This window comes from Heterodontus francisci, chromosome 31 (genome assembly GCF_036365525.1).
Source record: "Heterodontus francisci isolate sHetFra1 chromosome 31, sHetFra1.hap1, whole genome shotgun sequence".
NCBI classification, from domain to species: domain Eukaryota; kingdom Metazoa; phylum Chordata; class Chondrichthyes; order Heterodontiformes; family Heterodontidae; genus Heterodontus; species Heterodontus francisci.
Window position 1 is genome coordinate 48,778,059 of NC_090401.1, and position 16,048 is coordinate 48,794,106.

At 40.7% G+C, this 16,048-nt stretch overlaps 1 protein-coding gene across 1 annotated transcript; it reads right to left on the bottom strand.

Moving 5' to 3' along the window:
* Positions 1 to 4,125: 4,125 nt before the first annotated feature.
* Positions 4,126 to 12,672, bottom strand: LOC137346998 (endothelin-2-like). The gene is made up of 5 exons (XM_068010983.1): positions 12,529 to 12,672; positions 11,564 to 11,705; positions 9,929 to 10,048; positions 8,052 to 8,186; positions 4,126 to 7,010 (listed from the first exon to the last, which is right to left on the bottom strand). The coding sequence occupies exons 1-5, from the start codon at positions 12,587 to 12,589 to the stop codon at positions 6,944 to 6,946; spliced, it is 525 nt and encodes a 174-aa protein (XP_067867084.1). The 5' UTR covers positions 12,590 to 12,672; the 3' UTR covers positions 4,126 to 6,943.
* Positions 12,673 to 16,048: the final 3,376 nt, after the last annotated feature.

A 16,048-nucleotide genomic window follows, 5' to 3' on the forward strand; every position in this document is an offset into this window, starting at 1 on the left:
AGAACAAGATCTCACAAATGGTAAATGAATGGCCAGTTTTATCAAAGGAAGAATATTGGTCAAAACTTCAGAATAACTTCTACAGATTGAATTATGTAATGCAACTAACAGCTAGCCATTCATTACACTTACACTTGTCCATAGACTTTCTATGGAGTTTTGCACTGGATCTAAAGGGGAATCTGGTACTTGTGTGAACAGGGCAAACGACTATGTATCTGCTCAACCAAATAAATTGAAGAATTGTTACTGAGCAGTGCAGAGTTTGAACCAGGAAGTGTACATTAGAATATCTAATTCAATGCCAAATCATGTACAGAAAACAAAATAAAGAGAGAGAGAGAGAGAAATAAGGGATAGAGGGATAAAAGACAGAAAGAAAAGTTTTAAAAGTATATACTTTAAGATCTCCAACAATAATTAAAATCTGAAGGAATGAGACTCCACAATTGTAAAAGTTAATTTTCAGTGCCAGAGGGGTTATTTGGCAGTAATTAAGACTTTTAATTAACACTGTTTAAAAATTACTTACACTGTAATCGACAATCCCTTACTTTTTCTGGTGAGTTTATTGGTTATCTAGTAGGTAAGTACAGGCACTTCAGACATTCCGTATATTTCAATGTTGGATATCTCAGTTAGGTACTGGTATAGCGCAGCTTCTAGAGGAACAGGGCAACTCGGACAGCAACTTCATCATTTCAGTGTTCAACTGCATGTGTGCGATCACTGGAAATTGCTGTCCGATTTACTCTTTAATAATGGTGAGTGCCGATAGCCTTACTGTTATTTTAGCGCAAAATCAGGGTCATTAGGAAGTTTGTACAAATTTACCTTGTCCACGATCAATTTCTATAAAAATAGGACAAAAGGAAGTTCATACTAAATGCATTAACTCATTCATTGCCAATATCACACAAAGCAACTTGAATCTCCGGGTCCAAAAGTCTATCAGAAGGACCAGGGCAGAATTCTTTCATAACAATGTAACTAAAACAAACCTACTACACTAATAATAAATCAAATACAGATGGATAAAAAAAAGAGTTAAACAAATAAGACTGGTTGGAATAAATGCCAACAATATCAGTCAGAATGACCACAAGCATGTCACAACAAATCACTATACATAGACTGTTTAAATATTGATTGGAATGAGGACAATGTGGTATTGTTCCTCATGACTCTCTTGTATTTTGTTTACAAGGAGACTCGATATCCTAATCCAGAATTAGAACTAGAGTCTGCAACATCAGACTTACTGAAAGGGCTTGAATGACATTTCTGACCATCGGTCAAGCTATCAGCCTTGGCTCAGTGGCTAATATTCTTGCCTCGGAGTTAGAAGGTTGTGGGTCCAAGTGCCGCACCAGAGACTTGAGCACAGAATCCAAGTTGAGACTTCAATGCAGTACTGTGGGAGTGTTGTCAGACTGCCATTTTCTGGATGAGACATTAAACCACGGACCTAATGGCCCTCTCAGGCATGGGAGTTCCTCCTGGCGTCTTAGAAAATATTTATCCCTCAACCAACACCTAAACAAACCAAATTTCTTGTCATTATCTCATTGCTGTTTGTGGGACCTGGCTATGTGCAAATTGGTGCTGTGTTTCCTACATTACAACAGTGACTATACTTCTAAAAGTAACTTCGATGGCTGCAAAGTACTTTGCAAAATCCTGAGATTGTGATTTCTAAAGGGATCACTAAGAGAGGTTGGACTATAGGTTGTGTTTTGCTTGAAATGCAGGGCATATTTTGGACTCAAAAGCTCTCCATTAAACAAACATGTGGCAAGCTAACTATTTACTTTTCTTACAAAGCACAACACATGGTATTATGTGAGCACCCTTTCTGTTCCTTTATGTGTCATATGCCAAACACCTCAGTGCGTTCACGACCTATTCAATTTCTAAGTGGCACATGCCCACTTGGAACTCATTCAGTGCTCTCTCAGCCAGCAGACAGAGGAGACCATCATCTCAACATCTGTATTGAATTTGATTCCAGAGTTAAAAGAATAAGATCTTAGCCAGTGCATCGCCTAGTCCCCAACCTCTCGAATTTTAATAATGTTAGGCATGCTGGGATAGCATCACCTCCATCAGGAGTATCTGGTTTGCAGCAAGAAAAACATCAAGGTTTACAGGTGAAGTCCATCCACAGGTGGAACTCAGGCCAAATGCAGATTTTTCTTTTGTAGGCCTGAATATCAGTGCCTCAGACAAGGCCTAAGGCTGAAACTCTGTGCCTTGAATCAATTTAACCTCCATTTACAGAAACACTCGAAGTGAGAAGGAGCAGAAGTGAAGTTGGTCCATCCATGTATCAAGAGATAGGAAGTTACACATATATAATGTTACATCCAACCAAATCTGCACAAATGTTTTTTTCCTAGACCTGGTTTAATCTCACTCTCCTGCTTGCTCCCTATACCTTTTAATATTTTCTCAAATAACTAACAAACTCCCCTTTAAAAGAATTTATGGATTCTGTCTCAAGAAAATATGAGAGAGAGAATTGCATGTTACAATCACCTTCTACATAAAGGAACATTTTCTTAGCTCTTTAATTCTTTTTCAGATCATTTTAAATTAGTGTCGTCTGGTAATCTAAGCAGCAAAAACAATCAATCACTATTTGCTTCTTCATAACCCTTTGCAATCTTGAAGCCTTCGATCAGGTCACCTCTCGAGCTAGTTATATAGTAGTTAAGTACGATGTAATTAAATATCCAATTATCAGTTATACCATCAGTAAAATCTTATTGGAGCAATTCAATAAGATGTCTGATGATTTTAGAGACTCACCCCCACTCCTCATATCTTTCTTTTCTCCAGTGCACAGCAGTAAAGTAAGCTTCCTAAATATGCATGGGACAGGAAAAGTTATTCATCTCATTTAAGTGCAACCTGCTCGCATTTAAAAGAACTTGCTTTTATATAGTGTCTTTCACTTCCTCATGATATCCCAACATGCTTCACAGTCAATGAATTACTTTTAAACTGTGGTCACTGTTTTGTAGGCAAACATGGCAGCCAATTAGTGCACAGCAAGGTCCTACAAAACTGCAATGAAGTAAATGACCAGTTAATCCATTTTTGATGATGTTGGTTGAGAGATGAAGATTGGCTGAGGGATGAATGTTATCCAGGGAACCAGGTGAACTGCCTGCTCTTGTTTGAAGAAACACACTCTTTTACACACAACTGAAAAGACAGACAGGACCTCAGTTTACCATCACATCCAACAGCTGGCACCTGCAACAGTGCAACACATCCTCAGCACTATATCAAAGTGGTTGATTGGATTATGTGCTCAACACTTTGACTCAAAGGCAAGACTTCTACCAATGGAACAAAGCAGGCACTTTTGCAAGTCTGCTTCCTTTTGAATGGGAAAATACAGACGGCAGCAATAAGTAGTACTGGCTGGTAAAGCATAAGGTCTAAACCCATCACATATATATCAAAGAGGGAATACATAGGCAGCTGACAAGCTGCTATCTTCACTTCACAGGAAAGGTGCCAAATCCACTGGATGTGATTCCACAGGCATTCAGCATCTTCCATTAACTCATCCATGACCATTTCTCACGTGAACTGGAGTGGCAGCAGACTGTTTGACTGTGAAAGGCATCACAGCCAAGCCTCCATCTTGAGGTGCCCTCTTTTTTACTTACCTGAAAAGGCAGCCTGCTGCTTTTCCATGTTGGAGGGCCTCTTATTGACCCTTCACCTTCGAGAGCCCTCCAGCCATCCTTAATGGGATGGCAAGCCCATCCTCTGGCCACTCATTGGCCAATTTGGGGAAAATGACTGTCGGGTGACTGTTTCTCCTACAGTCCGGGCTTCTGACCCCCATTTGACCCTGTCGTTGGCTCCTGAAGCCAGTGGGGAAAATCCTGCCCCATTCCTGTCCGCCGTCCACACACCATCGAGCAGGAACCACTGAACGTGAACAGGACTAAAGTCCAGCACCACCTTCCTATGGCCCCCCAATGCATAAAACTCTTTAAAACACAAGTACCACCAATTTCATAAAAGAATTACATCCACACATAATGACAGCAACAAATATATTTATTTCCATTAATAGATGTTTTATATCATAAAATACACACAGTAGTTCACTGAATTACAATAATTTACAGTTAATCATAAATTAATTAAATATTGATTAGAATTATTTAATCATTGAAATGTTGGTCAGCTTATCATTGCATAGGACAGATCGTTGTGTACAGTGATGGTTTGAATGATCATCTCATACGGATAAATAGAGGCCAACTTCCCACCTTGCGTCAGTGTGTACACTGTAAGATAACACAGGACACCGAATTGTTGACTTTGTGACGCTATTCCTATAAGTCCTCCTGCGCCCTGGCTCCTTGCAATAATTCTGGGAGAGTAACACTTTTAGTGACCCATTCTGTTCACTGAAAAGAACTTATTCAGCCTCTTGGTACTGGACACAGTTATTGCTTACAGGGCTGAACTGTACCCTGCAGTACACAGTTTCCCTTTAATGAAGAAGACCAGAATGTTTGGAAGCAGACCCATTTTCCCATGACGGACAAAATAAGTGACCAGAATTGTGGTAGCCTGATCACAAGATCATTTCAGCGGAAGGTATTTCAGCTCATGGCATCTCATTCCTCCAGAATACCAACCCTGACATCTCTCCATTACAGCATGTTCAATAAATGAGGCCAGTGTCTTGCCTTTGGACTCTGGTCACCGCCTCTGAATATTATCTACTGCATTGTCCAACAGTCATTGCTTAGTTTTATAGAATTGTCACAACATCGGCAAGTCAAACATCACTTTACACCTCTCTCATTTCAGACAGCACCCTCCACCTGGGTGTGCACAACAGTCTGGTTTAGAGACCCCAATCATATGGTTATAAGATCATCTTGGACAAAAGGTGGGTACTGCATTATATTAATCGGTGACATCCTCGACTAGTTTGGAGAGGAACTTCTCAAATATCTTCCCTCCAAAATGTTCTGGGTTTATTATTTGGTTTGTCGCCCCTCCCAAGAGATCACGTGGTTTTCAAGTGGGGAACTAAGTATCTCCATTGTGATGCACGAGGCATCACAGTTGTGTGGGGCAGGCTGCATGGATCTTTTCTTGTCCATCACTGTTCGTATGGTTGCTGACATGTAAAATTTTATAAACATCAAAATTAAACACAGCAGGCATGTGCCATCCAAACAATATCATATTTATACCCGTGTGCAGATCAATCCAAATGAAATGATTGGGCTGCATTGCTCAATATCGCCTATGTTTCCTCCCCTTAGATTTAACACTGAAATGGGCTATGCAGAAACTGACTGAAAATAGGCGAATATTAAAGTCTGGTGTAGAATGAAAATATTTATATGGTCTCTGAATCTACCCAACAATATCGGTAATAGATTTATTTCTAACCGAATCTCAGATGCCTCAAAGCCAGACTGCTGCTCGCAGAAAGTTTAAATTTAAGGGGATTTTTTCAGGAGACATGTAATAACATGAATGGCCACCTAGAAGTGACCACTGGTGATATCAGCAAACAAATCCATAGTGTTCATAGGGCATTACATTTTTGTCATTTTAGTGGAGGGGTTAATGTGCATTAAAATAATGGATAAAGGAATGTCAGACGAATACAATAAGCATTCATTTGCTATCACCAATGCTCATTATTAAGCTTCTGTGTCCAAAGCAAAGGATTAAATACCTAGGATCTGACATTTGCTCATACACTGAATCACAAGGCTTGGCAGACCAATTTTGATAATTGCTTGTATTTGTCCCTGACCCGATTTTCTTTCTTCATCGCGTGCACACTTTGCCTCTTGCTGGTATACAACTCCGTAGGCTCTAATTGCCCTCTGGTATTGTACCCAAGTGGTTGTGTGTAAGCCTGGATGATCAGCATTGGCAGGTTGACAGCAGAGAGGCATCACAGCCATGCCCAACACTGTCACCATGCCCAATGCTGTCACTGTGCCTAATGCTGTCACCATGCAACATCCACATGGGTGCCCCTTCCAGGAGTCGAGTCAGCGAATAGTGAACAGGAGCAGGAACCTGCCTTTGCTACTGCTTCCACTGGCACCAGCTAACACAGCACAAACCAGGGTTGGTGCAGGTTAGTTCTACATGGGTGTGGGGGGGGGGTGGGGGTGGTAGATCTTTCTACTGATGCTCGGCCTCACTTCAACACCATCATCTAGTTGGTCAAGTCTCATAAAAACAGTTACTGACTTTCCATACCAAAGTACAGACTGGAAAACAAGAAGCAAAAAAGTACTCTTTCCACTTCATATAAAACAGCAGTAAGAAAGAACCAAGCGATTTACTCACTGGTTATGGATCAGCACCTCAGTGCTTTACACTAGGAGTTGAGGTAATTGTGAGGCTGCTTAATATCACAATCTCAGCTTCAGCTCTTGCATGCTTTCAGTGACTAGCCCATGTGACTAGTATCATTTTGCCTTCAGTTCAATGAAGCAGCCCAAAGATGACCAGTTGTCACACTGTGGAGGTAGATTTATTAAAGACAGTCTTTTCTCTCCTCTCTTACCAATACCATTGCCTTGTAAATATAATATATGAGTGCCCTGTTCAATCTCAAGCAGTTTATTTTTAAACAAGGCTTCTGACAAAATCCTGAAAAGGATTCAGGCTCCGCTTCTTTCTGCATCTCTGTGTGTCTCTCTCTCTCTCTCTCCATTCCTGCTTCTGATACAGTCCAACAACAGAGATGCAAGTCCTTGACGTCAGCCTGTTAATACTTGCGGTGTGAATCTGATCCCTCCATCCATCTTCTTGTTCTCTCCTGGCACCTCACGTGTCGTCAATGGGAGAAGAAACAGAAGCCAACGATGGCACCTTCTCTCAGGAAATAGCCTGGACAGCTCATCTCCTTCTCTCTCGGTATAACTCATTCCGTTTCAAAGTAACTTGATTTTTCTTCTTTAAGAAGTGCTTCCTTTGACAATGTAATTTGTCTATAAAAGATTTTTTAAAAAATTACTTTTATTCCAATTTTAAAAACAATGTTAGTGATATTCATAATTTTCTTTCCCCGCCCCCAACTTCCAAATAAATGCTCTTTATCTGGGATTTCTCCCTCAAAACCTGGTCATCTCAAAGCAAGACTGCAAGGCCAAAGCAGTTGTCTGTTAGCACAATTACCAGTAATACTAAAGGTTTTTGCTGAATGGAGAAAAATGAGGGTCGACAAACTTGGGATTGTTCTCCTCAGAGCAGAGAAGGTTAAATTTAATATAGGTGTTCAAAACTAAGACAGGGATTTGATCGAGTAAATAAGGAGAAACCGTTTCCACTGGTAGGAGGGTCGGTAACCAGAGAATACAGATTTAAGATAATTGGAAAAAGAATCAGAGGGTGATCAGGAGTTTTCTTTTATAAAGCGAGTTGTTAGGATCTGAAATGCACTGCTTGAAAGGACGGTGGAAACATATTCAACAGTAACTTTAAAAAGGGATGGGGTATATACTTGAAAGGGAAAAAAGTTCAGGGCTATGGAGAAAGAGTAAGGGCACGGGATTATATTGGATAGCTGTTTCACAGATCCGACACAGGGCTATGTTATTGGACTAGTAATCCAGAGAATGTTGAGTTCAAATCCCACTGTAGCAATTTGACTTTGAATTCAGTTTTTTTTTTTGAAAGATCTGGAAATAAACAGCTGGTGTCAGTAAAATTGACCATGAGACAGTAGGATTGCTGTAAAAACTCAACTTGTTCACTAATGTCCTTTAGGAAAGGAAACCTGCTGTCTTTGTTCAATTTTTGACTCCGAACTGACATCAACATGGTTGACTCTTAACTGCCCTTTGAAGTGGCCTAGCACTCAATTATATCAAACCTTTACGAAGAATTCAATAGTTCAAGAAGCAGGCCCACCATCATCTGATCACGGGCAACTAGGAATGGGCTATAATTTCCAGTAATGCCCGCATCCTGAGAATGAATAAAATTAAGGAATTGAACTTCTTGATATCCTTTCGTTGAATAAAATTTACCTTAAAATCCAAACCAGATGAGCACTTCCAGTTCTGTGGCGCTGCTTTGTACTGGAGCTTATGGTTTGGTGTTGGGGTGAGTTTTGGTATTGAAGAGCTGCAACTCCAATTTTCTGCTGGACACTGCTGCCTCTCCTGAAGAATGAAAACAAAAAAAAACATATTTCAACAAATTAGTCTTTATTTTCTTAATATTAAAATCTGGCAAACTAATCCCTGACATAATTCAGGCTGTTTCACACTTAATTCAGATATTGCCAATACTGACCCGGAAGAGATTTTTAAGGCTCCTTACCATCGAATCATGCAGTACAGGAGGCCATTCAGCCCATTGTGTCTGTGCGGGCTCCCTGAAAGGACTATCCATTAATCCCACTCTCCTGCTCTTTCCCCATAGCCCAGCAATGTTTTCCCTTTTAAATATATATCCAATTCCCTTTTGAAAGTTACTATGGAATCTGTTTTCACCACTCTTTAAAGCAGCGTATTCCAAATCACAACAACTCGCTGCATGAAAGAAATCTCTTCCAATCTCCCCCCACCCTGGCTTTTTTGTCAATTATTTTAAATCTGTGTTCTCTGGTTACCGACTCTCCTGTCATTGGAAACACTTTCTGCCTTACTGCTCTTTCAAAATCCCTTGTAAATTTCAACATCGCTATTAAATATCACCTTGCCTTATGTGTAACACATTTATCATTAAGCCCATGCATTTCTGTCCAGTTTTTGAAAGAAAGTTCCTTTGTCTTCATTTCCAGCTCACAACATTCACACCTGTGTAACAGGTTTGCCATGTAACAAATGCACTATCACAAACATTAAATAAAACAAAAAAAATGTTGTTCGGCATCTGAACATTTCAGGTGTGATCCCCTCAACACCTTTCATGGTCTAAACCTGAAACAAGACCCTATTTCCTCTTTTAGACATAGCATGTCCCCCATTTTGATTTTTTATATTTCAAATTTCCAGCTTCCACAACTTTTTATTTGTTTTGAATGTTTTTTTTCCAAGGGGTTCTCCTGGTATATTCAAAACAGAAAGAACTTTGCATATTGTGTCTTTCATGACCTCAGGACATCCCCACTAAGTGTTTTGGGCACATTTTGAAGTGTGGTAACTGGTATAAAGGTAGAAAACGTGAAGCAAAATAGCACACAGCAAAGTCTCACAAACAGTAATGAGATAATGCCCAGATAATCTCCTTTAGTGATGTTGGTCAAGGGACAAATATTGGCCAGAAAACTGGGGAAAACTCCCCCTGCTCTTCTTTGAAATAGTGCTATGGGATCTTTTACATTCACCTGAGAGGGAAAACAGGATCTCGGTTTAACATCTCATTCAAATGATGGCACCTCTGACGGAGCAGCACTCCCTCAGAACTGTACGGGAGCGTCAGCCTGCATTTTGTCCTCAAGTCACGAGAGTAGGGCTTGTACTAATGACATTCTGATTCAAAAGCAAGAGTGCTAACCACTGAGACAAGGCTGACAACTCTGCTAGCTTGTCACTTTCCCACACAATGTTCATACAAGCTTACTGATAGCATTGTACAAAGCCCAGGACCTGGGTAGATCTAGCTTGCAGCCTTTTAAAGCCAAGCAGCACTGAAGGCAAACAGGGTAGAAAAGGCCAGCTCCATATCTGACTGTGCTTGTTTTCCAATTGCCTTTGCCCGCCATCGTCACCTATGTGAAGCATCTGGTGTCCACTCAAGACTGTAGGCTCGCCATAAGGAAAACTTAAGTCTACATTATGGCACTATGTGATACACTCTGTTACTGCATTGAACTGGTTAATTAATCCATTACAGGTTTGCAAGTTGTTACAAAATGGTTAAATCCCCTAGAATGTAATAATTAATCTAGATTACTTACGATCTGTCCAACTGGCAAAACTGAGAACATATTCCGTCCTTGGAATTTGCACATTCGCACCTTGGAGTTGATCTTTTGCGGCGTGTTGCTGGACTTCCTAAACCATAAGGTGTGGTTTTCCTATTAAGAAAACAGATAGCTGTGATTACTACGGAGAATCTTTATGGCACACCAACGCCCAGAGACCCACTATCAAAGGAAATTTAAATAGCTGCAGGCTTGTTTATGGGTGTTTATAGATTTTGAGATACTTGGTTTAAATGGTAACTAATTTTAACACCATTGGGAAAACATGTGCCAACTTTATGTACAATAACCAGCCTGATACAGTTAGCATGTTGTCCATTTCCAATTAATGTTGCTGCTGTTGAGTTTGCAGAATAGAAATACTCATTAGCATCTAATTAGAGGTTGCAATTTGCAGAGATAAAAGGAAAAAGCACAGATGTTGTAAATTCAAAAGAACAAATCAGGATATAGTAGAAAAGGAGAGCTGGGTCCATCTACTAAACAGGTAATTCTGGTGTTACAACAACTTTCATTTATACAGAACCTTGAATATATTAAAACATCCCAAGGCACTTCACAGGAGTGTAAACCAGACAAAAATTGACAATGAGCCAAAGAAGGAAATATTAGGATGGGTGATCAAAAGGTTGGTCAAAGAGATAAATTTAAAGGAGGAAAGAGAATAGAGAGGCAGAAAGGTTTCGGAAGGGAATTCCAGAACACAGACCCAATGGTAAGGTGAAGAGTCCAAAATTGGAGGACTGCAATGATCTTGGAGGGTTATAGGGCTAGAGGAGGCTACAGAGGTAGGGAGGGGTGAGGATATAACAATCTCCAATTTTTAGTAATACATTAAATAGGTTTACTTCTCTCATTACACATTACTGACTTGAATAGCAGCAAGTGCTCTTTAAATGCTCCCTTTTACTCCGTGACCAACTCCAGCACTTCGAACACTTTTGGCAAAAAGCCCTGGTTCGGTGTTGGGTGGGTCCAGTTTGAAGTTATTGCACACCCAGCCCACCCAAATGCAAAAGATAAGTATGACAAAGTTGCACAAAGTATGAAGAATAACTTGCACCTCAAGATAGCGTCTTATCTCATCTCACAATATACAGTAAATGACTCTTTGATCGACTTTTTGTGAAGTGAAACGGAAATGCAAGCAGCAACAATTCTCCAATCAATGAGGCTGCATTGCTCATAGAAAATGCTGGAAACACTCAGCAGGTCAGGCAGCATTGATGGAGTGAGAAGCAATGTTTTAGGTCAGTGCCTTTTTGTCAGAACTGGCAGAAGTTAGTGATTTAACAGTTTCTATCAAGGCAGTAGTAACAAATAGAAATCGTGTGGGAGAGGAGAGCAGAACTCCAAGTTGGCATTCCTGGAAGAGAAGTGGCAGTGAATGAAACGATGAATTTGCTTTTGTTTTGGTATTTTATTCACTGCCTCTTATCATCCAGGACTGCCCATCTTTCGGTACTCTCAATCGGAATTTCAGTTTATCTTTTGCCTTGTTGGAAGCTGTTGAATCTCTTAACTTCTAGTTCTGACGAAAGGCCATGGACCTGAAACGTTAACTATGTTCCTCTCTCCACCTGCGTTATCTGGTTCTGCTTTACTCACCCTGGCGTATTGATCCAGATGATATCCTTGTGGCAGAAGTAGATGCACTCCTTGTCTCTCAGGTTGTTACAGGAGCAGCGCTTCTCCCTCCTCAGATGCTGGTTGCTGGCCTTACTGAACCCGGACAAGCTTAAGCCACAACCTATCGCAACGAAGATGACATGTTAAAAAAAGTCAGTTTTATTTTCTTCACTCTGCGGAATGCAAAGAGGACATCGCGGGAGGCACTGTCTCATACAGCGCTGCAATTGTTACATAAATTACTACATTCATATCATTGTCTTTTTCCTAATTTTATTTTGCATCGCTCAGACATGACGCTCTCGCTCGTCTCTGCATTTATGCACCCAGTGTTAATATTGACGGATGAAAAGGATTAAACTGACGGCTTCAATTTTAAACATGTTTTAAATTCAACTGGGGTGGGTCCATATTTTTTTTGAAGAGCAATCATCCTTTTATGGAATTAATTGCTTAAAAAACCTCTAATTCGTGAGAACTAAATATTCCAATGCACATCTTCAGGAGTCTCAATTCTGGCAAATTTGCAATTAAAACTAATCAGAGAGTGATTTAAGATCTGCACATATACATCTAACATTCCCATTTGCATCATTGCGGTTTGAGGTCGATGAATAAACTCCCGGAAGGGAGAACTCAATTCTGAAAATAGATGTTCAACTGCATGATGTTGAACTGGGATCAATTATCAGCGCCGGTCCGCATCCGAAACGTGGGCTCGGATCTAATACCTGTGCCGATAATTCCCAATGCAAAGCCTGCAACGCTCTGCAATCAAAACCAGTCACAGGGAACAACAAAAAAAAATCCAAAATGACAATATATCTAAAACGTAAACATGCATTCTAATCAAAGACGCAGTAAGCACACGCCTGCAAAACAAAAATCAGAGCGGTACTACAACACTAACATTTAGATCCAAACTCTCATTTATAAATACATACCATTTTCCAATAAGATAAGAACAGACGCCGCAGTAAATAATCCTCTCAAATTGCAGCCCATTTTGCGGTGTGTAAGACCAGGTAGAAACACTAAGTCCTGCGGTACAAGGTATTTATTTGCGTAAAGACCTGAGCTCACTCAGATCCAGTACTTGGCGCTTTGTGTCTGGCTTTTTGCGATTTCCACTTGGTTATATATCTGACGCAAAGTCAAGACAACACCTACCCGCATGTGAGGATCCAGGGCTGGTAAAAGGAAGCCGCACATTGTTAAATACTCCCTTGCAACCAACCGCATACCAGAGCTTGTCAATCATCCACGAAACCAACGTTATTTTTCTATTTACTCGGGTGAGTTAAGCCCTGCAGATAAATGCCATTTTTGGTTAAATGTGAGATATGAGGAAGTAAAATTGACTCTCACTGCATTCCAGATTCGCTCACCACCTCAGACCACGTTCCTTTAATGATGCTTCATATAGCGGTTTGTTTTTAAAGTCACTTATTTAGTGAATGCATTTGTAGGGCACTTGGTAATAAAATGCTATCATCTACCACCACACCGTTTTTTTTTCAAGAGGGCTGATTAGAAGGCAAACCTATTTTGGACCTACTGTGGTTGTGTCTAGAAGGACCTAAATGCACAATTAGAGCAGCCGCATAGAGAATGTAATGGCCTGAGCTGAAATGTTACTTCAGGTCCTTTCTCCTCTCTTGCCCAACCTCCACCAGCACTGTTATAAAACTAGGTTCCCAATTAAGTCTATTGGGCGGGTTCTAGAAGAGCTGTACCCCAACTTGTCAGTGTCAGAGATGAAAAATTAAATTAAGGCCATTAGTGAAGCCAAAGTACTTGATCCTTGGGGTTGGCTCATAACTGCACTATTAATACTTGCAATATAAATACTGTCAGCCTTGGCTCAACTTGGGAGTACTCTCACCTCTATCACTCCATGGACTTGAACACATTATAGTCCAGGCCAATGGCTCTCACCGTTATTCATGCAGAAATTGCATAGCAACTTAAAATGAGGACAGATTTGCATTTAAGCACCAAAAATCTGGAAGTCGCTGCCTGAGAGATGCTACTTGATACCTTAATTGGCCACTTAAGGGCTTCAATTGGCTTGGGGGTAGGAAAGCTGTCCTCGGCCTTTCCCATCCTGGACGAAATGGCAGGGGGGTCCAGGCGATGTCGGGAATGGCACCCTCTACCATTTTGTTTGCACCCGCCCACCCCGGCTTCGTGCCTGTCTCCAAGGGCAGCACAAAATACTGCCCGTGGTCCCAGTAAAAGTAGCCACAAAGCTTTATCAACAACCGGTTCAGGAATGTACTTTAAGTAAGAAAACCTGCTGTCGTTACTCTGTCTGGCCTATACATAACTCCAGTCTCCAATATACTTGACTCTTAAGTGTCGTTAGTGCATTCTGAAGTGGCCTAGCAATGCACTCAGTTGTATCAAACTACTACAAAGGACTGCGGCGGTTCTAAATGAAGGCTAACCAAACCCTTGCCAGTGCTACTGGAGATGGACAATAAATGCCGGCACTGCCAATGATGCCCACATCCCAAGAATGAGTAGTATATAAATGCAGAAAGTGGTCAAACCTTGGAATGGATTACTGGGCAAAATGATAGCGCTAAAACACCTGGAATCATTGAAGCAACTATTTAGATGCAGGAATGGGAGGAGTGTAAAATTGTTGTCTCCAAGATTTCGATGCTCCTCCAATTTTGGCCTCTTGCACGTCCCCTATTATAATCACTCCGCCATTGGCGCTGTGCTTTCAGTTGCCTCGGCCCTAAGCTCTAGAATTCCCTCCCTAAACCTCTCCACCTCTGTACCTATTTAACATGGTCCTTAAAACCTACCACTTTGAAGAAGCTTTTGGTCATCTGTCTTAATATCTCCTTATGTGACTCAGTGTCAAATTTTGTGTGATAACACTCCTTTAAACTGCTTGGGATATTTAACCATGTTAAAGATGCTGTAAAAAAGTTGCTGTTATTGTTGTTAATGTTCTGGGAGGCCAATTTAAGATTGTTCAAATGGCTTCCTGATCTGTAAGGATCTTGTGAGACAGAAATTTATTACTGCAGGATGAGACACTCATTTCAGTGATGCCAGCACCATTAACAAAGGGTTAGTTCATCTATGTGAATCCTTTTGACTTTTAAAGTTGGATGTAAACAATTAATCAACTTTTTGCTCATTATTCATAGAATCATAGAATGATACAGCACAAAAGGCAGCCATTCAGCCCATGTTGCCTATGCTGGCTCTTTGGTAGAGCTATCCAACTAGTCCCACTCCCCTGCTCATTCTTCATAGCCCTGCAAATTTTTTCCCTTCAGTTATTTATCCAATTTCCTTTAGAAAGTTACTATTGAGTCTGCTTCCACCACCCTTTCAGGCAGTGCATTCCAAATCACAACAACTTGCTGCATAAAAGAAGTTTCTCCCGATCTCTCTGTATAAGAACTGTGTGCACTTACGTACAGGTAACTGTCAGTTAATATTTTATTACCATTACCCTAGTTGCCAGCCTTAGATTGTCACCAGTTTTCTCTGTTTGTCTCTTGTGAGATGGAGTGGGGCAGCCATATGTGATTGGACATATGCCAGGAATTTCATCACATGACCTCCTGCCGTCAACCTCCCCACATAGTCAAAGAGCCTTTTTCCCCGTCTCTAATAAACAAAAGTCTTCAAAGAAATTAAAAAAGATACGTTTTGTCTGACCACCCCAATGATTTATCTCCCGAGTTTGCTTGCAGCAATGTTCACGAGATTAGCTTTAATTCCTGGAGACATGGCAACCTCTAGCATGGACTCAGACTGGTGACCCCTACTAGGCCCCTGATGCTTCATCCCCAATGGGTATTCCCTATGCGTGATCCAAGACAATTGTCTTGCTAGACATTTTGACCACAGGAATTGGGAAATCCCTACAGCCCCCAGTCCCACTCCATCATAACCTCCAACTGATTTGTAAGTAATTCCTGGGCTTTTGATCCCATTACCCTGACCTAGGGTCCATTCCATATGATAGAATTATAGAGTACAATCATTTAGCACAGAAGGAGGATATGAGCTCATCATGCCTGTGCCAGCTGTTTGAGAAAGAGTTATCCAATTAGTGCCACTCCCCTGCTCTTTCCGCATAGCCCTGCAAATTTTTACTTTTCAAGTATTCATTCAGAAAGTTAGTAATGAATCTTCTTTCATCACCCTTTCAGGTAATGCATTCAGGATCATAACAATCTGGGGCATTAATTAAATATTTCCTTACATAGCTTCTACTACTTCTGTTACTATAAAGTTACGTTGCATCTTAGTGGAGTTTTAAATTTTTGGGGAAGCCTGGGTGATGCCCATAGTACAGGACACGTGAGATTGAAAGAAGGAGGAGTAAAGAGGTAGATTAAGAAATGGTGGTTCATTGATGTCAACATTTGATTTCAGAAGTTTGTAAATTGTACAAGGAAGGGACAACTGAGGGAGGTGAGGAGTTCC